This window comes from Fonsecaea nubica (assembly GCF_001646965.1).
Source record: "Fonsecaea nubica strain CBS 269.64 chromosome Unknown Scaff82, whole genome shotgun sequence".
Taxonomy (NCBI): domain Eukaryota; kingdom Fungi; phylum Ascomycota; class Eurotiomycetes; order Chaetothyriales; family Herpotrichiellaceae; genus Fonsecaea; species Fonsecaea nubica.
In genome coordinates, this window is record NW_019173755.1 from 27,356 (window position 1) to 51,534 (window position 24,179).

At 52.5% G+C, this 24,179-nt stretch overlaps 8 protein-coding genes across 8 annotated transcripts; 5 read left to right on the forward strand and 3 right to left on the reverse strand.

Annotated features, from left to right (window-relative positions):
* Nucleotides 1–721: 721 nt before the first annotated feature.
* AYO20_09183 (hypothetical protein) lies at nucleotides 722–2,059 on the reverse strand (the record flags this gene model as incomplete). The annotated part of the gene is made up of 4 exons (XM_022647454.1): nucleotides 722–1,586; nucleotides 1,684–1,853; nucleotides 1,936–1,976; nucleotides 2,035–2,059. The coding sequence occupies 4 exons, from the start codon at nucleotides 2,057–2,059 to the stop codon at nucleotides 722–724; spliced, it is 1,101 nt and encodes a 366-aa protein (XP_022496547.1).
* Nucleotides 2,060–2,455: 396 nt separating this feature from the next.
* Nucleotides 2,456–4,471, reverse strand: AYO20_09184 (hypothetical protein; the record flags this gene model as incomplete). Its single annotated transcript, XM_022647455.1, has 3 exons — nucleotides 2,456–4,217; nucleotides 4,271–4,363; nucleotides 4,419–4,471. The coding sequence occupies 3 exons, from the start codon at nucleotides 4,469–4,471 to the stop codon at nucleotides 2,456–2,458; spliced, it is 1,908 nt and encodes a 635-aa protein (XP_022496548.1).
* A 1,492-nt stretch (nucleotides 4,472–5,963) lies between these two features.
* AYO20_09185 (hypothetical protein) lies at nucleotides 5,964–7,226 on the forward strand (the record flags this gene model as incomplete). Its single annotated transcript, XM_022647456.1, has 1 exon — nucleotides 5,964–7,226. The coding sequence occupies one exon, from the start codon at nucleotides 5,964–5,966 to the stop codon at nucleotides 7,224–7,226; it is 1,263 nt and encodes a 420-aa protein (XP_022496549.1).
* Nucleotides 7,227–8,021: 795 nt separating this feature from the next.
* AYO20_09186 (hypothetical protein) lies at nucleotides 8,022–9,098 on the forward strand (the record flags this gene model as incomplete). Its single annotated transcript, XM_022647457.1, has 1 exon — nucleotides 8,022–9,098. The coding sequence occupies one exon, from the start codon at nucleotides 8,022–8,024 to the stop codon at nucleotides 9,096–9,098; it is 1,077 nt and encodes a 358-aa protein (XP_022496550.1).
* Nucleotides 9,099–10,175: 1,077 nt separating this feature from the next.
* AYO20_09187 (hypothetical protein) lies at nucleotides 10,176–11,841 on the forward strand (the record flags this gene model as incomplete). Its single annotated transcript, XM_022647458.1, has 2 exons — nucleotides 10,176–11,499; nucleotides 11,699–11,841. 2 exons carry the CDS (start codon nucleotides 10,176–10,178, stop codon nucleotides 11,839–11,841), a joined length of 1,467 nt encoding a protein of 488 aa, XP_022496551.1.
* A 2,077-nt stretch (nucleotides 11,842–13,918) lies between these two features.
* AYO20_09188 (pyruvate kinase) lies at nucleotides 13,919–15,822 on the forward strand (the record flags this gene model as incomplete). Its single annotated transcript, XM_022647459.1, has 7 exons — nucleotides 13,919–14,036; nucleotides 14,104–14,148; nucleotides 14,208–14,254; nucleotides 14,304–14,384; nucleotides 14,436–14,557; nucleotides 14,607–15,440; nucleotides 15,495–15,822. 7 exons carry the CDS (start codon nucleotides 13,919–13,921, stop codon nucleotides 15,820–15,822), a joined length of 1,575 nt encoding a protein of 524 aa, XP_022496552.1.
* Nucleotides 15,823–16,938: 1,116 nt separating this feature from the next.
* AYO20_09189 (hypothetical protein) lies at nucleotides 16,939–19,918 on the forward strand (the record flags this gene model as incomplete). The annotated part of the gene is made up of 3 exons (XM_022647460.1): nucleotides 16,939–17,166; nucleotides 17,225–18,662; nucleotides 18,714–19,918. 3 exons carry the CDS (start codon nucleotides 16,939–16,941, stop codon nucleotides 19,916–19,918), a joined length of 2,871 nt encoding a protein of 956 aa, XP_022496553.1.
* An 885-nt stretch (nucleotides 19,919–20,803) lies between these two features.
* On the reverse strand, nucleotides 20,804–23,074 carry AYO20_09190 (hypothetical protein; the record flags this gene model as incomplete). Its single annotated transcript, XM_022647461.1, has 1 exon — nucleotides 20,804–23,074. One exon carries the CDS (start codon nucleotides 23,072–23,074, stop codon nucleotides 20,804–20,806), a length of 2,271 nt encoding a protein of 756 aa, XP_022496554.1.
* Nucleotides 23,075–24,179: the final 1,105 nt, after the last annotated feature.

A 24,179-nucleotide genomic window follows, 5' to 3' on the forward strand; every position in this document is an offset into this window, starting at 1 on the left:
TACGAGTAGAGCACTGGTTCTCGAAAGGACTAGTCCCTGAAAGGTGTCGACGACAAGTCACTCAAAGGCGTTGCAACATACATTGAATGGGCTGGGGTGGGCGACTTTGAAGATGTGCAATTCAATATTTGATGCCCCGCAAACAGGTTGACTGGGAACCATGACTCGGGGGAATGTATAGGTATTAATGTCACACAAATTTATGAAAAGACGCCAGCAACCTGATCCATTCGTTATGTGGCCTACTCAGTTCATTCTTTGCTTGCTGCCTGTATGGGCTCTACAAGTTCTGTGAATCACTTCATCCACCGAATGCTTAATGCTGGCAGGCATCAGACTTGGACGATGGAACATCGTGGTCCAGTGACCCTTGATTTGCCCGCAGAGCAGGTCGATATAGAAGAGGCTTTATAGAGCGACCTTCAAATGCACCTCTGTCGTTTGAACCTGCCCCTTCTACAATTGGGGTTCCCTTGTCATGCGAGCTCTCTGCTCTTTGAAATTTTTGACATTTGAGACGCTTTTTGTCTTCTATTTGATCCTATCCTGCCCTATCCGAACGGGTGTCGAGTGTCGCCAATACCCCTCAAAGCTGGAAGACAAACATGGATGTCTGGGATTGTTTCTCAGATCGCCCGCCAATCTCGTCGGGTCTTTGAGCCGTAAATCTTTTCCATTTTATTTCTACCAGAATCTCTCCCAAGGGGACGGTCAAAGGGAGTTATAGTCGCTTGATAATGTCGTCCACGACCTCGGTCGTTGTCGCCTTGCCGCCGAGATCGGGAGAGACGAATTTGCCCTCTCCCAAAGAGGCGTCCACGGCGTTGTACACCAGCTGCGCGGCTTCGGGCAGATCCAAGAACTCCAGCATGACGCCCACGCTCCGGATGGTCGCTATCGGGTTCGCAATGCCCTTGCCCTCGATGTCCGGGGCCGATCCGTGGCAGGGTTCGCCGATGATGATGCCTTCACCGACGTTGGCGCTGGGCACGAGGCCGAGCGAGCCGACCAGCGCGGCGGCACCGTCGCTCAGGAGATCTCCGTATAGGTTGGGCGCGACGATGACGTCGTAGTACTGCGGTTGGAGGAACAGCTTGTACACCATGCTGTCGACGATCTGCTCCTCGATTTTCAGCGAGGAGAACTGCGGCTGAGAGAGACATTCGCGCGCCGTGGAGCGGAAGAGCCCGTCCGTCTGGGAGAGGACGTTGGATTTGTGCGTGATGGTGACCATGCCTTGCTTCTGCGCCGACGAATCCTGTTGTTGTTGTTGTTCCCGCATCCGCTGCCGGCGCAGCGCGATCTCGCCCGCGATGTTCGCGATCCGCCAGCTCGCCTTGCTCGATATCCGTTTGATCGCCTCGGCGATCTCCCCGCCTTCTCCGTCGCTGTACGTCTTCTCTTCCTTCACGTACAGGTCCTCGGTGTTTTCGCGCACGATGACCATGTCGATGGGGTGCGGGACGGGCGATTGGAACGCCGGGGAGAGAGTGGTCTTACAAGGGCGGACGTTGGCGTAGAGGGAGAGTTTCTTGCGCAGGGCCACGATCGGCGACGTGTACCCTTGGACTTTTGTTGTCGGGGAGCTGTTTGGCAAGATGAGTGCAATGTGTCAGTCGTGTGGTTTGTGAGTGAAGCTTAGGCGTCCTCAGAAGGAGTCAAGCTGTAGGGGATATTGCTCACCTCACAGCCCCGAACAATGCACCGTCACATTCTTTCTGCAGTGTCTCTACCGTCTTGTCTGGCAGCGCAGTGCCAGTGCGCTTGAAGCACTCGAAGCCTGCATCGAGGTCGACAAAGGAGAACTTCAGGCCCAGCGACGAGGGGAGCGACTCAAGAATGCGTTTGCCGGCCTGAAAGCACGAGTATTAGGGCATGAAACACTGACATGGCCGATGGTAGTGGGAAAGCTGGGAGACGGTTCAAGACTCGTACCGGAATGACTTCGCGCCCGATCCCGTCACCGGGGATGAGACCTGTTTGTTGACACGCATGTCAGCGTGATGGTGTAGAATACCTGGTGAGTGACCATACCTATCCGCAACGTTCGACCTGCCATGTCTATAGCGAGATTTGCTTGAGTGAAGAAGGACCCTATTACTGCGCGAAGGTGGAGGAGAAAATAATTGCTCGTTGGAGAAGCTTCGGCGCAAGGCTGAGCCCCCACAGCTCTCCGCTATCGGAACAACCTCAGCCTCGTTGGGGAGATGAGCTTCTTTTAACAAGGCTTTTCGACCGTGCAAACCATATGTACTCGGTACGTGCTAGTCTACTGACGTTCTCGCCATCCTTTCAATATACACCATCACGGTCACGACTTTGTGTACGCATTTAGTGCCCTGCCGAGCATGAGCCACAGCAACCAAAGTCACATCAATACACAATATGCCAAAAGTATAGCCCCAGAACCGTCAGTCGTCTTAGATTTAACCTCATGATACATCGGGAATCAACGTCAACCATTTCTTCTTTCTAAAAACAATGCCATGTTCTCCAACTGAGCATTGAACGACACGACCCTGTCCAAAATGCCTTGTCCCGAGACACTGCTGATCGATGTTGTAACGTCTCTGATGAGGAACTCAATACCTTCATCTTCGACATCTGAACTTCTGTCCATCTCCTGCTCCACGCGCATGGCAGCTTCACTGAGCGTCCATTTTGCTCGCGTAGACTCTTCGCACTGCCAATGTCGTCGTCTGAGGGCGTCACATTTCAAGGCAACCTGTTCGCGCTCCCTCCTTAGCTCGATGTACTCTGCTTGTAGAGCTGCTTTCTCCCGCTTAGCCTTCCGAACACGGGCTTCCAGGTTGAAGCGATTCTCTACGGCCTCAGACATTGCAAACAATTCATCATCAAGGTCTTTTCCGAAGGCTTCGAGAGCGCTTCGCTTGTTGTTCAGCGATGTCCTTTTATTGGGCTGCGTAACTTCAGCTATGCGGTCAATCACGTTTGAAATTGTTTCGCGACAAATCTGGGCCAGCACGTCTACCACGTTGGGTTGAGCCCGATCGCTTGCCAGGAGTGCATTCCCCATTGAAGCTTTGTCGTCTTCGTGGATAGTCGGCAATATCGAGAAGCCAGACAGCCGGTGCGTGAGAATGGGAAAGGTAGTCACGGTTTTGTCGCCTTTGGAGACTTCCGCTGGGCTTTCTCGGGAGCTCTGTCGGCGAGTCTTTCTCTTGCCTTTCGTACTTGCAGCAGGCGTCTCGACTTCAGGAGAGCTTTGTTCAACGTACGAGTCATCGTCCTCCTCTCCTTTGTCAGGTGTTTGTTCGCGATCAGAGGCTGGAGTTGCTGCTCTTATATTCCTTTTGCTCCCAAGTTTGCTATACTTGGTAATCCGATCTGCCAGAAGCTTAGCCCTAGGTAATCGAGTTTCCTCAGCTGGCGTTTCAGAAGTAACAGCAGGCGACTTCTCCTTCGACGCATCCACAGCCTGACTGTGAGAAGACGAACGACGTCTCTTGCGCTTTAAGGTGAGGGACCTTCTTTTCTTCCGCTTTTGCTGCTTGGAAGAGCCGTGCTCGTCCAAGTCTAGTGGTTTATCATCATGCAGTAATTGTTGACGCGTGTCTTCAGCCTCTACGAGTAGGGCTTCAGAAGCAGATTCATCGATATCTTCCTCCACAGCAGACAGCGCAAGCAGAATTCGTCCGCTTTTTGTGGTCTGTAGGCCCGAATCCTCACGGTTTGGCTTCGGGGTATTACTGTTAGGCGTCTCGTTCTCCTTCTCGTGCTTAGGCTGTGGAACGAACAATGGGGATGTCTGAGAGTGTGCCTCTGCCTGGCTTATGGAGTGAGACACTTGGACGTCATTGCCCTCCGCAATCGTGAATGGTCGGGTGGAACTTCTCCTCTGTGAAGCTCGTCTCGTGGGCGTCGGCTTAACGATCTCTGGTAGAGGTTGTGGAGTCGGCGTAACAACGGCTGGGGATAATTTCCTTCTTTTGCTAGAGCGAGTGCTTGCTTCTCTATGTTCATCATTTATTTTTAGTGACTGCGGCTCAGGCGCAGGTGCTGAAGGTTGAGCGGAGTTCAGTCTGCTTGAATATCGTCTGGTCGATCTTGTGGACGTCGATGATTGTCCATGTCTGGCCGGCGTATTTGATGGCTGGCGCGAAGTCGACCTTCGAGGCTGTGGTGTCTTGGTGTGCGTACGCTGCGCCAGAGTAGGAAAAGAAATACCAAAGTCGACATTGTCAATCTTGCGAGACCTGAGCAAGGGACGTTAGAGAGGTGTAGACCAGGTGGAGGACGACTATCATACCCGGCGCCCCTCTGTCGCATTTGTTGACGCTCCAGCCTGTTGTCACCCAACCCAAAATTAATGCCAAAGTCAGCAGTCGGGACAGCGCGCGATCTGAGATTGTCAGCATCGAGTTCGCTTTGCGTAGTTTGAGCAGGATGTAACGAACCCAGCACCTCGCTGCCGCATCAGCGCTCGATCTTGCCGACTGTAAGAGGCCATGGTATTTGGTGGAGGTCATTGATACCTCGAGGAATCGTTGCGGTAACGTATATTCATTGATCATTGGCGAGTACAATAGGCGGCGATGACGACGACCATGAACCAGCACTCAAGCAGTTGGTCGCAGTCGATACAGATTGGTACCAAAGTGGGACGATCCGGTGGACGAGCAGACACGCGTCGAAGCATCAACAAACACCCGTTGAGCCGATTGGCCAAATGGCTTGGCGGTCACAACCAGTACATCAACAACGCCATGTCTTATGCTCTCTATCTGCCTACTGTCCTATGCGAGGCGACGGATTTCTAGGTACCCCAGGCTACAGCACCCCGCTACATGCATACCTATCCATTTGTTTCTAAGGTTCTCGCCTAATCTTTTCACCAAGTGGTACGCGTTTAGTTATGCTGCGAAGAAGTCGCAATATCACACCATGTCGTCCCGAAAGCCTATTAATAGTATTCGCATCGAAATCAGTCCATCATGCAGGCAGGGTCTGTAGTGCCCCTCCATGCCCAGGCTCAAGCTGAACTTAGGAATCTCCATATATCTTCGGCTGGGTCATAAGAATGGTGATCGGATCCAACCAGTTGCTCAGGCTGCCAGTCAACGTCTCTTTTGGTTTTTTGCACCGAATCTAACGACAGCCTCCACAGGACCCGCGTCTGGCTTATCACAATCGATCGTCTTTGTTGCCATGACATCTTTCCCGACATAATCTGCCCTCGAACCATAATCAAGATTGTTGAATCGGTGTTGGAACCACGAAGTGAAGATGTGTGGCGTTCTTCACCATCGATTTCATCACTCACCAACGGCATCTAGTTCGTAATGACTCTGGGTAATACAAATGTATACAGTGATGCCTTTTACGGAACCGGCTGTACGCTCTCTGTTCCTGTCCTTGCTCCTGTCCTATGTCCTTGTATATCCCCTGGCTGAGCGATTGAGGTCTTGGCGTTTTTGCTACAACCGGAATAGACTGTTGTCTCTCTCCTTTACGTACAAGTGGATATACGTAAATCATAGCGAAAGAGTACTTTTACACAAGATCATACAGCCCTCCACGTAACACTTTGTGCAATCCCTACCTGACGTGCCGTTGTCCCCAGCGGAGACTAGCCACTCGCGGCATACCCGGACTTTTCAAACACGGACCCAACGGTGGCGAAGCTCAATAGACGCGCCACCAGCGCCACATGATGCAGGTACCGGCCAACCGAACCACTTACATGTCTCAGACTAAGTCAGCCCCCTGAACATCCCCCACATGTGACGGTTGTATGGATATGTGAATGGAGTATGTGTAAATAACATGGCCAAAGCACTTTTCATCCCTTGACTGAATTTTCCTCTTCTGCACTCATCTTCATTCTTTGAATCATCCTTCATTGTTCTTTGCTTGTGTACTTCAGTCATTCATTTTTAAATAGCATCTTAGACATTCTTTCCTCAGTATTTATTTGACACGCCCTCACAGACGCTCCCAACATGAAGAGCTCCCTCCTTGCTATTCTAGGTGGTGCGTCCACCGCCCTTGCCGCCGTCAAGGGGTACAACTATGCCTCTCAAGGTCAAACCTACGACTCGTTTCTGAGCCAATTCAAGACCGCCGCGTCCCTGGCTGGCACCAGTGACTTTACCAGTGCAAGATTGTATACGATGATTCAGGAAGGGACAACCGACACCCCAAGCTCTGCATTCCAGGCTGCCATTGATACCAAGACAACCCTTCTGTTGGGCCTGTGGGCGTCCGTAGACCAGACGGCCTTCAACAACGAACTCAACGCTCTCAAATCGGCCATTTCCCAGTACGGTTCGGATTTTGCAGACCTTGTCGTTGGTATCTCGGTGGGAAGCGAGGACCTCTACCGCATCTCCCCCACTGGCATTGCCGCCAACAGCGGCATTGGTCAGTCCCCTGACGTTCTGGTCGACTACATCAGTCAGGTCCGCGACACCATCAAGGACACCTCTCTTGCCTCTGCCCCTGTTGGTCACGTTGACACCTGGAATGTCTATGTCAATGCCACCAATAACCCAGTCATCGACTCCTGCGATTTCCTGGGTCTCGATGAATACCCCTACTTCCAAACGACCGATGCCAACAGTATAGACAATAGTGGTTTCCTTTTCTTCCAGGCCTACGACAAGGTCGCAGCCGTTGCCCAGGGGAAGCCCATCTGGATTACCGAGACTGGATACCCAGTGTCTGGACCCACCTCTAATCTCGCTGTGCCCGGCGCGGATGACGCTGCAGAATACTGGCAGCAGGTTGCGTGTGCCCTCGAAAACCGGGGCATCGATTTCTGGTGGTATATTCTCGCTGACGAGGGTGCCTCTCCATCGTTCGGCGTGAGTAGCAACGGTAAACCCCTTTACAACCTCGCCTGCAATTCGACAGCAGGCTACACATCTGCTTCATCAAGCGCATCGGCTACCTCTGGATCTGGCAATGGCACTGCAACCTGGCACAACTCTGGTTTATCGACTTCCACGGCCACCGGCAGTGCTTCGGCCACGACAGGAGGTAGCAGCCCCAGCGGTGCTTCCGGGGCCACTGCAACTGGATCTCTCATATCTGGTGCGACCGGGCAGGCTTCTGGCTCTGCTGCCGCAACCGCGACCGCAACTACCGCCGAGGAATCGTCTAGTACTTCCGCTTCAACTTCCTTCACGGGAGCTGCTTCTAGGGCCGACGGATCCATGGCAGGTCTAGCAATTGGCGCCCTCGCCGCTGCTTTGTTCTGGTAGACATCGTTCAACCAGACGGAAATACTCCCGTTTGACCAGTCTCGAAGCGAAATTATTGTTTCTCTTTCGACTCTGTTGTACATTTCGCGTGTTTGTCGTCGACGGAGGTCTCGCAATCTGAGGTCTTGGGATGCCTCTTACAAATCTTCATCGTTCTGGCGCCCGACTCGAGGATCTTTGTTCTCAAGCCGCATTTATAGTTAATCTCATGATTAACGGATCTCTTCCCCCAGTTTCTACTCGCTCTTGCAGGGATGGCTCATGTACGAAATATTGACCGAGGGTGATGTTAAAAATTCGGGCTACAGTCTCGAGCTCACAACCTGGGTGGGACATATATAAAAGTGATGGATAGGTTTCCGCAGATAAAGAATATATCAGATCAGGATATTACTAGGCATAGCTCAGTGGACAGGCAGGATTCGACAATAAACTACCTAAAGCAAATTTTCCATGGAGCCCTGTGAAGCCTACAGCTAGCCGCAAATTAGATATCGGCGCTTGCCAGAAAATCAGATGCAGCTTTGGACATGTATATAGGGGCGACTTCAAGCATAAGTCGGAGTAGAGGCAACCCATCAAACGAGAAAACGACGACGATGCGACAAAGTTGGGGACTAACAAGGGAGATAATCTTGGCGCTGGGCTGCGGAGAAACAATTTTTGAAGTCTGACCCCAGCAAGCCAATAATCTCGATCGCATTTCTCTAACATGGCAACCGCGGTCGGGAGGTGGACTATGGACACCATCGTATCACATTCGATCTGAAAAGAGCAGGCGATTCCCTAGAAGAGATGGGCTGGTTCTGGGGTGGGAGAAACGCTCAAAATGATCCCGCAAAGGCCCTCGACGACGATCTCAAGCAGTTCTTGAAGGAGCAACAACCACGTCCATATGTCCCAGCTGAAGCTCCTGCGGAACCGTCAGAGCCACCACAAAACCTCGCTCCTACCTCGAAGCCCTCCGAGCAGACTGTTGCTGATGCGGCACAACCTCCTGAAGACAAGCCGCTGCCAAAAGAATCGCTGTTCCAGGATGGCAGATACAAGCACATCTGGAAGACCTACATCCCACAAGACGAGATCATTGCAGCTACGTCCACGCCTGTGGAGAGAGTACTTTCGGCAAGAAAAGACAGAAATCAGTCCATACACAAGGCCGCACTGGAGAACTGCGCCTTCGAGGAGGAAATGCAACAAATCTGCCTCAAGGGCGGTAATGTAACGGACAGAATACGCGGAAGAATGACCATGTGCCACGAAGAGACAAAGGCCTTCAACCGCTGCTACACACTGCAGGCCAAGTTTCTGCAAGCGCTGGGATATATGACCAACGCCGGTAGTTCTGCCGAGGACGAAGAGAAGATCCAGATGCACGCGGACAAGTTGTATCACAGAATGATGGACTACGAGGCACAAGTGGACGAGGCAAAACGGAACAACCAGCCCATCCCTCCCCTCTCATCGCTCTTCAACCCCAGTCGACCTGCCCCAACACTGGAACAAATGGCATTGCCTAGGGCGATGGAGGACAAGATGAAAAAGCCCTTGCACGAATATCCTCCGCACGAGCGGGAGCTGGCCGCACGAGCTGCGCTTCAGGAAGCGAAGTTGACGGACCTATATGCCGAAGATCTTTTCAAGTACAGTGTCACGATGAACGAAGATCGGAAGAATCGACAAGTCTTTCTAACGAGAGTGTTTGGTGAGACTATCGGAAAATTCTTGATCCCTGATCCTCCCAAAGACCCGAACATCAAGCCTTACAGCATTGAACAGCTGGAGCGGGAGATCTGGAAGGAAGAAGACCGGCCGTCGTCGTTACCACATGCGCAGAAGCTGGAACCTGTCAAGACGAAATCTAGTGGCTGAGGGCCATTATGATGAGAGAAGAAGCGACTTTGAAAAGCCCTTCGTCCCAAAAAATCTCAATGGATTTTGTGCCGAGAACAACGTCGCACTGGATTTGAGTCCGGGACGCCTTGGTCTGCAGAGCACGGTGGCGATGGCAATGGGCTGTTGGGCATGTACCAGAAGTTTGGTCATGATGCACCATCAACCGTGCGCTCACTTTCCTGATGTCGCATTGAAGATGGATTGTCCGCACGATGGAAGCAACAGAACGGCCCTTCATCTCAGTCTCCGTGATGCGGAAAACGGTGCCAACCGCACCGGTTGATGCTGGTCCAGCAATAAAGGGCCTAGTACAGTCAAGATCCAGCACAGAAGAGGAGGTGAGGACAAGCCTTATCTTCGGGCGGAATCCATGGGAGAAGGAAGAACTACAGATGGATGTATTAGTTAGTGTTGTAAAGAATGCTGCGCTGGAGTGGTTGATATCCATGTACTTGTAGGCGAGTTGCCGGCCTCTGTAAGCAAGAGCGCTGCGGTTAATCCTCACGCAGCCTGTATAAGATCCCCTCTGAACAAGACTCTTGACCCTTTCTTGCTTCCACTTTGTATCTCCATCAAGACATGGCAAGCATGGGCGACCTGTCGATCATAGCGGGGCGTCCCGTGCATGCGGCCTTCGACGAGTGGCTCGCTGGATTCTCACCTTCCTGATCAGTCAAGGCTTCGACTTCGACATCGACTGCATCTTCCAATCCAACTTCGACTCTTCGGATCGCGTGCTCGTCAGCTCGACTCTTGAGAGCCAAACGCGCCCAGAGCAGCAGAAGAAAAGCTGGGAATTGGTACAAAAAGGCGGGGTGAATGGAGGCATCGATCTTCAGGCGTTTGACTGTTTCTCCGAGAAAATGTATGTTGGGTGACCGCATATGTGATGGTTAATTCCCCATCAACTACCGAGTCATTCACCTTTTTTCCTTCAATCTATCCGTCAATGTCGATGACCCCATACTGAGCAACATCACTGATCTCGCCGTCAGACATCTAGGGTCGTAGGACCGACCTCTCCGGAAGTTAGAGCAGGCAACACAAAGAAAAATGGAGTCCGACAATGCCGCTTCCACGACAAACACCAAGTCGGTAGGCCATCAGAAAGGAGCCCTGGTGCGGCTCCCTTCGGAGATTCTCTATCAAATTCTCTCCCATCTGCCGTGCCAGTCACTTGTCTCGGTCTCTCGCAGCTGTCGTCGATTACGAGGGCTGGCCTCCAACGACTTTCTCTGGGCGAACCTCCTTCGCCCGAATATCCCAGCCCAAGACTTTCCCTCGGACCCGTACCCTTCATCATCCTTTCGCGATTTGTACATTATGCATCACCCCTACTGGTTCGTCCCTCGAAATAAGATATGGATCTCTGACGAACCGCATATCGGTCGCGTGATGATCTGCCGTTTCGACCCGCGGCGAGGCTGTATTGAGGGCTATCGACTGCTAGCCGAGAGGACTCCATCCATGGGTATCCTCTGGCCTTATGAACCTGGCGTGGTGATTCACAACTTTAATCCACGTGTACATCTCTGGCTGGACGACCCGATCCTCAAACTGCCACATGACATTGTTCCCTTCAATACTCGTCAGGGCTGGTGGGGAGCCGAGATCAAGATGACAGTTGGGCGGCCTGGACATAACACATCCGCCTCATTCTTTCTGAGCAGAGACATTCCTCCACATTTGCAGAACAAGTCCATGACTTTGTGGCCACCAAGTACAATTCCTAATATGCCTCGGGTGCGTGCCGCCAGCCTTGATAACTTCCGAGGATCGGGGCATAAACCGCAGAAACACGATCAGATCTCGCAAACCACCTTTCGTTTGAGGCACTGGAGTCAATTCTCAACAGGCAGGGCGCTCTTCGGGATCCGGATAGGCGAAGAAGTCTCTACGTGGAGCACCATCGACCCTGCGCTGTACACGCCGACGAAGGAAAAGCCTTACCAAGGTATTTTCGTGGGCGATTATGCAGGCCACGGTTGCGAATTCTTGCTGGTCATACAATCGGACAAAGGGCCCGAAATCCCTGAACATCGACCTACAGACGCCCATCTAAGAGGACTCATTGGGTTGCCTCCTGAGGGCGAGGAGGCCGAACCGGAAGCACCGGTGCGTGCTCAGCAAACAGCCGAACAACTGTCTCAATACCAGCGTGACATGATGGCAATGCACGAAGACGAAGGCATATACAAGGGCTCCATCATGGCGGTCAAACTCACGGGAGATCCGCATGTCCCAAGAGGAGAGTACACCTTCGTGGCGGACGACATCGGCCCTGGCGGACTGATCAGGATCGCAGAGGAACACCCGTTCAGAGGCTCGAGGGTGGTGAAAAGTAAAGGTCACGTCGCCGCTAGGGGATTCCAGAATGGTGAGTTTTACAGAAACGTCTGCCCCTTACTTGTTCCTTCCAAGGACGGTGAATATATACATATCATAGCATTTGCTGTGAACAGCAGTACCCTGAATTTCTTGATCTTCCCTCTTCTCTCCTGGTTGTTGGCCGCGCGACCCAAACATTCTTACCGAGGCGGCTCAAGTGCTAATTCATCTTGATTGATTCGCTGCAGACGAGTACATTCCCTCTCAGCTCATCATGATTTCTCCCAATAAACTGGCTCAGTACTGGGTGCCCTACGGCCATATCTCCTTCTACCAGAGGATCGATCTCGACCGGCTGATCGACGCCACGTTTCGACGGGCCCACGAGTAACTACTAGGTTGCAGCAGATAAGACAAAGAGCCACTATCACAATGGACTTTGAGAGGAAATATGGGGTGATTCCACATACACGCAGCATGGAGTTGGTGCTAGATTAGCTATGTATTGTTCATATGATGCTGGACGACATGTGTGATTGTTTTTTTCCTCTTTACAGGTATGTATCACATGGTTCTTTTTGGGTGGGTTGCAAATGGACGGGTAAAGGCCAGGTTGTGCACGGTTATTCGGTTTTGCAAATAAGACTCAAGAATATCTCGATCGATCTCATGAGTCGGGCAGCGAGTGCTCTATATACTTTCTAGAGCAATGTATTTCGTCCACTTTTTCCCGCGCTGCTATTTCGAAAGGGGTCTGGTACAGCGGTAACGAGGTTCCTGTTCCACGGCATATTGGCTAAAGTCATCTGGCCAACTAGCATAGCGACAAAGAACTATTTTCTCCTACGCCCGGCCTAAGAGAGGAGTCGAGTGTGTCGCAAAACAGAATTCCCAAGGCAGTGTCCGCCCCAACAGACAGATATGCATCCCATCAGCGCGTGTCCCGTCCTTTCTCCATTGACGCCGGATTGTCATGCTACTCTCCGATCTTAGAGTCTCCTTGTATAGTCTTATAAAGTCATCATTCCACCTCCTGCTTTTCATCTGCGAAGGGGGAAAAAGGCTCCCCCATGTGAAGCTTTTCGTATGGTGGGTGCATCGGTTCAGAAAAGCGTGATTTCGTGTTTTCATTGGCCTCATCGCCTCCGCTCGAACCAGCTACTGCTGCCCATGAGGGCCACGCTCTGGTCCATCACCCATTCGCCCACGCCGAGATAACGGTCGACCCAGGTTTGGAGTTCTTTGCTTTCGCCGAGCGAGGATGCCTTGACACTGGTTGGTCTGTTGTGTCAGATATCAAGATATCAGGATCAGTGAGTTTTTGAAAGATAGTAGAATGGAGAAATGAAAGGAAAGGAAAGAGAGCGCGGGAGAGAAAGGCTGAAAGATGTCGGCTGTACGTACGTGAGACCGGTGCTTCTCTTGATCCCCGCGAGAAAGGCGGAGATCAGGACGGCGTCAAAGGCGTAGTGGGTGAGGCGTCCGAGCTATGCATGTTGTCGGTCCGCAGATTCCAAGGTCTGACAAGGTTTGATGGGAACTTACCACCATGGCGACGGAGATTGGAAAGATCTTGCTATGATATTGGGTAGAGTCTGGGCTGCAAGTGTGGGAGAAGACGGAAACCAAGCCTGCCTGTTTGTTCACATGTGATGTTTAAGAATAAGAAAACAAAGGTGGAGGGTCGAGATGCGCCCCGAGGTCACCTGCGTAGGCACCAGGTCCACCTAGACCACAAGCCAGTCACCTAGCAGATCACGGATTAACATTGTTGCAGCACCGTGAGTCGCTTATCTTATCTCTCTTTTAAGCTGTTGACTCCTGCCCCTCAATGGGCTCGAAACTTTGAAGCTGGCGGCCCCTCTCTTTCAGCTTCCCGCAAGGTTTCAATGGGCCCCCAAGCGGACCTCCCCATCTATTCATGTCCGGCACCAACCAACTCAGTAGCCGCCCCCCATGCGCAGATGGTGAATTTCATTAGCCTATTGTTCGCCTGATACTTCCAGCGTGTGAGTGCTGTGTCACCCCGTCGTGCCATCATCAATCCCTGATAAGCGTGACGTGAGAGCTCCATTCTGATTCAACCCTTTGGGGCCCAGCTGGTTAGCCAGCCTGGCAAGCCTGGGTTGGATTCAACCGTTGCTTCTGCGAGAGGGGGCTGCCATTGTTTTTTTTTTTTGCTGGGCGGTGATACCTTCAACCGCAACATTCATTCTTTATTGAACCCTCCTGAACCTCTTTCCTCCTACCATAGCTCAATCACCTCCTGAGTTCGACTGTGAGTATCTTGTCTCTTCCGTGTCACCCCTTCGTGTCCTGCGTTTGACAGACGTTGGTGACTAACGGAGTCTTGACGGGTAGTCCTTCGGCGGCCGACCACCGCTCTTTTGAGAGCCAAAGCCCGCGACCCTGCCTTCTCTTGCCCAACCCTCACCGCTTGAACTGTATACCCAGATCAATTGAGCAAAATGGGTGACGCTTTGGATCATCTCGCCAACCGCACCAAGCTGGAATGGCAGTGCAACCTCAACATCGACTACTTGCCAAAGAAGAACCACCGGCGGACTAGTATCATCTGCACCATTGGTATGTTGTCCTGTAAAGAGCAGCAACAATGAGGACAATTGAAGCTGATTGTGATCTTCCATAACAGGTCCCAAGACCAATTCTGCTGAGAAGATTACTATGCTGAGGAAGGGTATGTGGAAAGAGAACCATCTCACAAGGAGGCGCATGAATACTGAACTCAGATCACAGCTGGTCTCAATGTTGTCCGCATGAACTTTTCTCACGGCTCTTACGAGGTATACACTGCTTGTTAATGCTGCGGCATCACTAGCTAATGCACAACAGTACCACCAATCCGTCATTGACAACACCAGAAAGTCGGCAAAAGACTATCCAGGCCGCCCCGTTGCGATCGCCCTCGACACCGTGAGCAGAACCACAACTATTGACTAAAAGAAATTGGCTGATTTCTCAAAGAAAGGACCTGAGATCCGAACAGGAAACACTCCTGGAGACGCAGATATTCCCATCAAGGCTGGCCTTGAACTGAACATCACCACCGACGACAAATACCAGACCGCCAGCGACGACAAGAACCTGTAAGTTGAAAGCTTGCAAACTGCAGCAGCAAGACTAACTGGGCGCCAGGTATATTGACTACAAGAACATCACCAAAGTGATCGATGTTGGCAAGTTGATCTACGTCGACGACGGCATTCAATCGTTCGAAGTCACCAAGGTCATTGATGACAAGACCCTTCGTGTGCGAGCTCTCAACGACGGACAGATCTCCTCCCGAAAGGGGGTAAACCTCCCTGGGACGGACGTCGACCTTCCGCCCTTGTCCAAGAAGGATATTGCCGATTTGGAGTTCGGTGTCAAGAATGGAGTTGACATGATCTTTGCCTCTTTCATCCGACGAGGAGACGATATCAAGCACATCCGACGGGTTCTGGGTGACAAGGGCAAGGAGATTCAGATCATCGCGAAGATTGAGAACCAGCAGGGAATGAACAACTTTGACGAGATTCTCGCCGAGACCGATGGTGTCATGGTTGCACGTGGTGACTTGGGTATTGAAATCCCGGCTGCGAAGGTGTTCATTGCCCAAAAGATGATGATCGCCAAATGTAACATGAAGGGCAAACCCGTTATCTGCGCGACACAGATGTTGGAGTCCATGACCAAGAATCCTCGACCTACCCGGGCCGAAGTTTCGGATGTGGCCAATGCTGTTCTCGATGGCGCCGACTGTGTGATGCTGTCTGGTGAAACCGCCAAAGGCGATTATCCTAAAGAAGCCGTCACCATGATGCACGAAACATGCCTGTTGGCCGAGGTTGCCATTCCCTACGCCAACTCGTTTGATGAGTTGAGAACCAGCTGCCCTCGTCCCATTGAGACGGTGGAATCCATTGCGATTTCTGCTGTGGGTGCAAGCATGGAACTGAATGCCGGCGCGATCCTTGTATTGACGACCAGGTAAGTCTCTCCCGACTGTGGCCTCGGATTTTAGTGACTGACATATACAAAAAGTGGTTCTTCTGCGCGACTGCTCTCGAAATACCGTCCGGTGTGCCCCATCATCATGGTTACGCGCAACGCCATTGCTTCGCGCTATGCTCACCTGTACCGTGGAGTGTATCCTTTCCTATTCCCTGAACCGAAGCCCGACTTCCGTGGAGTTGATTGGCAACAGGATGTGGACAAGCGACTGAAGTGGGGTATTGCTCAGGCCATCAAGCTCGGTGTTCTGGGCAAAGGCGACAGCGTGGTTTGCGTTCAGGGCTGGAGAGGTGGCCAAGGTCATACCAACACCATCCGTGTCGTGCCTGCAGAGGAAGACCTGGGCCTGAAAGACTGACTAACCGTCGATGACTTTTTCACCGCACCTGAGAGACAGATGCCAGTTATGTCGTCGTTTACTCCACCGCAGTCTCCGACGAGGGGAATGAGGCGCTTTTGAGCGAAAGCTGGGACAACAATGCAAGCCGGGATTGCTGACTGGACAAGAAAGGAGAGAAAGGCAAAGAAAAGGGATAATTGTCCACCAGACTCATTATGTCTCAAGGCTCGGCAGGATTCCGTGTATGCATCGACTTTGAAGGGAAACTGAAGGATGGTTACTATCTTTTATGGACGACCGGTTCTATTATTCTTTACGAAAATGAAACATGAATGGCTCCCCAACATGCGCCTGGCACAAGTGATTCCAAGTGATGAGAAGCATTGGAAATTTCTGGGGCTTGTAGGTCAGCAGCAGCTTATGGGCTGGTAGATGGATAGGGGGAAAGTACCGAGTACGAGGGGGACGGTAGACGAAGTGCCATGGCTCTGTCTAGGAGGCGAAAAGCTTGACGTACTTTAAGCCATTCAGGAGAGCCTGACATGTGGCACTCCAGCCCCCATTTCGCCATTTCGGAGAGAAAGCGTTATAGGCGTTGCCTGGTTATGGACAAAGGCCTGGAAGGATCAGCTGGCGGATGCTCCAGGTGCACCTGGCGCACATGGCGCAGCCTATGGCACTCTTCCCTGCTCAACGATGTTTCAAAAGTAAGGCGGGTGCTATTCCTGGGGCCAGACTGCATCTTCAATTTCCGTTTCAGATTCAGCCTAACTGCACTGAATTTATTTCCAGTTGCTCAAACAACACGCTGGCCATGTCCCATAGCTGTACTTGGATCTATCCATCTTCCCTTTCTTTCTCTATTCCACTCTTACGAAAGTGATTAGGAGCGTTGGGTCTAAAGCGCGCTCGCTGTCACGTTGTACGAACCGCGTAACCGCCCATTCCTACCAATCTGGCAGATCTCCGCACCTGCATCCAGCGGAACCGTCACCTGCGCTTTCGAGAGTCGGTTTTCGGGCGACTTTATTAGCATACAGCGACGCCTCTTCCTGCGCAAGCGATTGATTGGATTTGCTTGATCGTCTGTCATCATAGATGGGATCTGAGAATCCTCCCGCCGGAAGGCCAAAGATGCCCGGCTTCACAGATTCGTTCTGGTCCACGGACTATGCAGGAGGTCTGGGGGTGCTCTTTCAGAAGCTTCAGCAGGGCGTGGTAGAGAACCAACAGGTGCTCACAATTGCGAGCATGAGGGCAGATGCGGAAGAAATGTACAGCGACCGTCTCGGAGATATCGCACCGGCCATTGATCGAATGACTGGCGGGTTTGCAAGAGATGATGGCGCAAGTACGAGAAAGGTACGAGTCAACTTCGTGCTTGGATCTAACATTATTGCTAACCCTTTCTCCTGTGTAGGCTTACGAAGGCGTCCGAGGCGAGATGGTCGAAGCCTCCAAAAACCATCGAAAAATCGCTGACAATATCCGCGAACTCGTGGTCAACCCCTTCTCGAGATGGTGTGATTCGCACGCTGCACGGATACAGAATTCGCAGGACGACCTGCAGGCTAAGATCAAGGCGCATGACAAGCAAGCAGAAGTGGTCAAGAAGCTAAGAAGCCAGTACTTCAATAAATGCAGATTGGTCGAGGATCTCGAGGAGGAGAATAAGATGGCATTTGCCGGGCCAGCGAAGGAGAGTCCCAAGCCACAAAGCCCGCCACCGCCAAAGATTGTCCTTCCAGAGGATGAAATCGACGAGTTACCTGTCGAGATCGGAGACGTCACATATCCGCCTGAAAAGCTGAAAGTGCTCCTTACCGACATGCTCGAGAAGATTCCCCTGGGTGAACACAAGGTTCCGATATTGGGTGTATATCAAAATGTGTCCGCTGGTACGGATATTACCGATTACATCCAGAAACACATGAACGCGTCGAGTGTCGGGTACGCAGAGAAGATTGGACAAGATTTGATTGATCGCGGATTCTTGCGCCTGATAGGAAACATGGGCAATACATTCGCCAATAGTTCACGAATGAAATATCAGTGGAAGCCGCGGGCGTTCCAGCTGACCGGTGTGCCAGAGAAGAGAAAGCCATTGAGCAGATCGACTACCGGCGCGTCGGCAGATGGAATCTTGGAGTCGCCAACAGTCGGAAACATCACCGAGACCCTGCAGAGTTGGAACCCTTTGAACAACCCATTCCCCAACGAGACGCCGGCGGAGCGGCTGAAGCGTGAGGCCCACGAGGCAGACGAGAAATACAAGGGAGCCGTTCGGAGACTTGATCTGCTGAGATGCAACCTTGAAGAATCGATGATGGACCATCTCAAATTCCTCGAGCGATGCGAGACAGATCGTCTGAAGGCCATCAAGTCCGTGATCCTGGACTTTTCGGGTGCTATCAGCAACAGCATCCCATCTTTCCAGAGCCAGGTTGATCATATGATGCTGTACCAGGAAACCATCCAGCCACTGGGAGACTTGCGATATCTGCTCGAGAACTACAGGACAGGTGCATTCATCCCCAAAGTCACGCCTTACGAAAACTATTACGGAAGTGTGGATGATCAGACTTTCGGTGTTGACCTGGAGGCGAGAGCAAGAGCGGATCGCAAACGAGTACCCATCATTGTCACTTCTATACTAACATTCCTCGATAACCATTACCCTGACCTAGAGGGAGACGAAGCCAGGCGGAATATCTGGCTTGTGGATGTCCCATTGGCAGCGACTCATCACCTACGAAACCAGGTCAATAATGGTGCTCCAGTGCCTCGCGAGGTTCTTGAGAAATATGAGATGCCCATCATTGCGAGTTTGCTGAAGTTGTATCTTCTTGAGTTACCAGGTCAGTCTATCCTAACATTTTGTAAAAGAATTGACCACTGACTCTCAGCAGATTCGCTCGTCTCTTCTCAGGTGTACGAAATCATCAAGACGATCTACGCAACGACATCCGACGCAATCCCAAACCCCATCTCCACCGAGTCAGTTGACGCCTTGCCGAGAATTAAGGTCTTGCAATCTACTCTTGGCCAGCTTCGCCTCAATAATATTGCTACTCTCGACGCCATAACCACACATTTCACCCGTCTGATTGACCTGACCTCAGCGGACGAAGCCTATGTTTCGGCACTTGCCACTGTCCTAGCCCCATGTATATTACGCCCCCGGACCGAGAACTCCTTGACCCTGGAAGAGCGGCATGCGTATCGTCTGATCCGTGACCTGTTCGACCATAAAGAAGCCATCTTCGGTGAGCTCAAGCGGCAGTCGTCCACGCTGTCAGGGTCAAACAGTCTATCCCACCGTCAACGTGCCGTCAGCACTACAGATGAAAGCTCTCGACGAGCGAATATGGAGGCTCGCGCACGGGCCATCACGGAACAGAGAGGGCAAAGGCAACGAGAAAAGTCGCCCGCGCCCACGAACCGACACAGGCGAGATAAGAGCACGGATGGGAGCGTGGGTCGGTTCCCCGTCGTGGCGAGCCCCAGACCCGATGGGAGTCATGGACGAAGCGTAAGCAGTGTGGGCTTGCCGTCTGCTACGAAACGAGGCAGTCTCGAAGTTCCTGGAAGCAACGAGTCCTCGCCAATTCAGACACGGAATCAGAACGCAGTAGAGAGGAACGCAGCTACTCCGCCAACGGCACGAAACCTTGAGGGTCTGGTTTCAAGTACAGTCACCACCAACGGCCAAGGCCTCGGCCACGAGCATATGCTTTCTTCACCAGATTCGATCACAAGCGCGAGCCTGAATCTACCTGGCACATTCAGCGGAGGAGGGCCGGGCCCGCACATTCCACCACCCCTAGACGATGATGATCATGATCAGGAATCCGACACCTCCCCAGTTCCTGCACCTACAGGCTCAAATGCTGGATCGCGGCCGGGATCGCTCAAGAGAGTCGCAGTGACCGGCGACCGCAAGCCAGTCGGTGTGTCGAGATCAGCGGTTTCAGGGAGCCTGAGCAGACGACTCGGCAACTCGGGGGTTGGTAGTGGTGACGTGAACGAGGATGCAGGCTCAACCCATCCTGCAGCCAGCGGCCAGGCGCACGGCGTCCAGCTTGTCGACAAGGCTATGGATGACTTCTCCTAATCGAAATTATTAATAACGAGACAGCCACGTGTCGTATGAAGGGATTGGGAATTTGACAGCGTATACTGGGAGTTTGTCCGGGATGGCCAGTTCAATGTAACGAGAACCAAGAGATTTTGTGCATCAGCTACGACAGCAGCGCCCTGGATGAGTTTCGGATCACTATGTCGTGGCGGCAAAGGGGGGACGCTATATCATGGATCTTCCGTCCTTTGAGGTTCGAATCATAGGGCAGAACGGACGAGAATTTCTTGATATGATGACACGGCAGGGAGGAACCTGGACAATGCAGACGTATGGTAGCAACGACTACATATCAAGCGAATGCCACCAAATTCCTCAATCTTGTTCCGCTACCCATGAATACTATGAGCTGCTTGATCTTCCTCATGCAAGGACCAGATACGCTGTCTTCATTGAGGAATACCTTTGTGGAACTGTGTCCCTGGCTTATCAATATAAGATCTGAGGGGATTTGCCTCCCTTTTCTTCTGGCAAAGAGGTCAAACCACCTCTGCATTTCTCTCTCATATCGTCCATTCCGTGTAATGGTACCCCAAAAATAAAAGGAAAAGACCCCGTCTGGGGAGGTGGCGCATTAGGTACATCATCCCATAAACCAGAATCAGGACAAATCCAACCAAATCGAAGCTAGTTCAATCAAGTTTGATGCACATCCCCCGTTTCTTTTCCAGAGATATTAATTGCGCTCAGGATGTCAAAAGGTTTCATTTGCTCCATCCTCACATGCAGCTGAAGAGTGACAGCTCGACTCAAACACCATGTTCCGCTGCTTTGTTTGCTGTTGTCCCATGTCCAGCATATCCATCACCAAGAAAAACATTCGCATACCGATCTCCAAAGGCCAAATGGAAAGAAAAGGCTTTACACCCTCATGTCAAGATGAGTATCAAAGTCGATCTCTTCGCTCTCGGAGCTCAAATCTGGGGTCATGACACCGTTTTGCTGCACATTTGCATCGACATCAACTGCGACATCGTCGTCTTCGGCCTCGCTGAGAGAGTCCATGCCGATTCCACTGTCATACCGTCTCCTGCCTCGCTTCTTGAGGATGCCAGCTGCAGGGAATGCCGAAGCCGAGGCGGAAGGCAGCAGAATCGACGACGAGCGGTGGTGGCGACGCTGCTTTTTGCCCCGGGACAATTCGACGCTGCCCTGGACGTGATCGTCTGCGTGGTCATCGTCCGTGTCGTCGACCTGCGAGAATTCGGAGAACCGCACCACGCTGGCCGGCGTCATGGGTCCTTCGCCGCCGGTTATCTCGTCACTGCGCATGTCGTCGCTCTCCAATTCCCAGTTCGCGTGCCGCACCTTGGCACCCCGGATGTATTTCTTAATGTCTTTCTCAAATTGCATGTGGGTGCGGAGCTGGTCTTGGTGATTGCGTCGGAGGATCTCTTCGTTGATGGCGCTTTCGTCTCTCCAGTTTGCTTCGAGTTGGGTGTTGATGTTCTTCAGTTTCTGCACGCGGGCATTCAGCGCCTCGACTTCGGCTTCGTGCTCGCGATCCGACACGCTGAGCTGGCTCTTGAGGTTCTCCAGCTGCTCCTTGGTGTCTTCCGAGTACTGGCGAGCCGCGGACAGGGCAGATTCGAGTTCGTTGATCTTCTTCAGCCGCTCGACGGCAGATTCTTCGGCCGCCCTCCGCCCGCGCGTCTCGGCCGCGACTTTGGCGTCCAGATCGGAGAGTTGCTGGGCGAATTCCGCCGTCGTCGCGGCTCTCACGTCCTGTAGTCGGGATGCTTGTTCCGCTTCGACCAGCTCGAACAAGTCCTCCTGGCGTTTGACTTCTCGCTGCAATTTCTCCATGGCTGCAATGAGTCTTTGTTTGTTGGCTTCGTGCTCCGCGGCCTCGCGCTCGAGAGCCTGGGCTCGCATGCGCTGCTCGAGCATCTCCTCGGCGTTCTTGTCGATGGCGTCCTCTAGTTCCTTGATTCTGTTGTTCGCCTTTTCTGCCGCGACCAGTGCATGGTCGAAATTGCCCCGCAGAGACCGCTGTTGCTCTCGCATCGACTTCAACTCGGTCTCCCGGTCGCGGACTTGCCTGGCAATGGCTTTGAGTTTCGACAGCATTTCGGGCATGAGGCGAGCATAATTCAGGGACATGACCGTTTCCCCGGGAACGGCTCGTTCGAGCTCGAACCGCATGTTGCGGAAGTGTGTCTTAATGCCGGCGATACATTCATTGGCATCGTCGCTGTCGCAGGGAAACCCGAGGGACTTGATTTCGGCAGTCAAGGCTTGTAGCGCCACTTCGGCTTCCTCGGCTCGATTGATGGCGGCGTGGAGTTCCTTGGATAGTTCTTGAGTGGGAATCTCAGGGCGGCGAGGGTTCGTTTGTGATGCGCTGAAAGAACGAGCAGGTGAGTCTGCAAAATGGATGGTGCTCGTGAAAGAGCCCTGGCTCGATCGGAAGAGAGCTTGCTTTTCCTGTCGCGCAGACTCGAGCTCCAGTCCTACGGCGGCGTCATCCTCTACATCGGTGGCGTGGTTTTCGTTGCCGGCGGAGTCATCCTCGTGGATATGGAAGCCCTCGTCTCCGTCGCTGAAACGTGGTGAGCTGGTGCCGCCGAGTCCAAAATCGTCGTCGTTGGACCTCTGGGTCAATTCTGCCACTTCGGCCTCCAACTCGGTGATTCGCTGCTGGCTCCCGACCCGGTCGCATTGCAGGAGAGAGACCTCACGGAGCTTCGAAGCTTCCAACTCGTCCTTGAGAGCTTGGAGTTCCTTGTTCTTCTGCTCGAGCCGGCGCTGCAGGTCGGCCTTGGACTTGTGCTCCGCGTGGTACCGATTCATCTCGTCGCTCAGGCCATGGCGCCGAATCCGTCTGGTGGTCCTGGCGTCGAGCACTTCGCGGAGCGGGGTGAATTGGATCTCGTCGTGGTCCCTATACCGGGTGATGGCCGGGGTGGACGCTCTTCTGAGCTTGGGGGTCTTCAGGGAAGCCTTGCCCACGGCGGGTGTCAGACCGGTCGTTCCATGAGCGGGGAGTGGTTCAGAGAACCGAGCTCTCTTCTGGGGTCTCTTTCTGGAGGGAGTTATCGCCTGTGTCGGTTTGATGGGGGAGATGGCGTCGCTCGATCTCTTGGATCCGCGGACTTGAGCTGTCCCTGTCGAGTTGTTGTTGTCGGCCATGACGCTGCGTAGGTGAGATCATACGAGGATAATGATAACATCAACAGCAACAGCAACAGACTCATCCAAATGCAATTATTGGGAGAAAGAGAATACAACTTTTTGTAGAAGCAGGAGGATTTTTCAACAGCTCGTGGTCGGAAAGGCGGTTGCATATAATAAACAAACGGGTGGCCGAAAGAGGCAGCGGACCAACATGTTTCCTAAAGCGGTTTAGTCCGTCCAAACGGCTGTAGCGGGTGCGCGCCAAGACGAGGCTGTCTAGCCCCAACGCGTGAAAGCGTGTTTCAACTTTGGCATGTATGTTTCTGCATCATTGGTTCTGGGCTGTCGTGGCTGCCTACGAGGTTCTGAGTGTGAGGTGGGGGAGTGGGGAAGGGGTCCATCTGTGAACAACTACGAGGTACTGAAAGACAACGACTTCGCCGTCTCCTGAGTGTGTCTCTCTGCCTGTACCGAGTAGAGATGCTCCTACGGCCGTTCACACAGGGATACGAGGCCCCGGCTGCCTCAGCCTCCTTCAGTGGGCTGCGGCGTGATTGCACGTGGCGAGAAGATTGAGATCGTTGTTTCTCCTACTGACAAAGACGGGAATGTTTTTCTTTTGTTGGTTCGCTACCAAGACTTGACTCAGCCTTGTGGTCAAAGAAACCCCATTCCATCTTTGATCAACCACGTGACAAAGGTTTGAACAACTGATTCGAGGTCGCTGAACTTCTGATATTTTTGTGGAGGATTTGAGACTCTTGCGTTGGCTATGCATTGGCGATGCTTGTGATGCTACCCCTTCCACGGGAAGGTATCGCTTATGAAGCCGCCGGATGAAGAGGAACGGATACTCACAGAGGAGGACGACCGCAACAAAGCAGCAAACCATAGAAAAGAGTGTGTCGTACTAGGGTGAATCACACTTATGAGCTTGTTCCACTCGTGGTATGATACATGGTCAATGGGGATAAATGTGGCAAGACGTCCGGCAACGCGGCCCCGGATTCGGCGATTGATCTCCGCCAGAAACGAGATGGGGTACTCGGCCCACCAGTATATATATATACACGGCTGTGTGCAATGGTCTGGCTTAGGAGAGCAGTGACGGTAGATTATT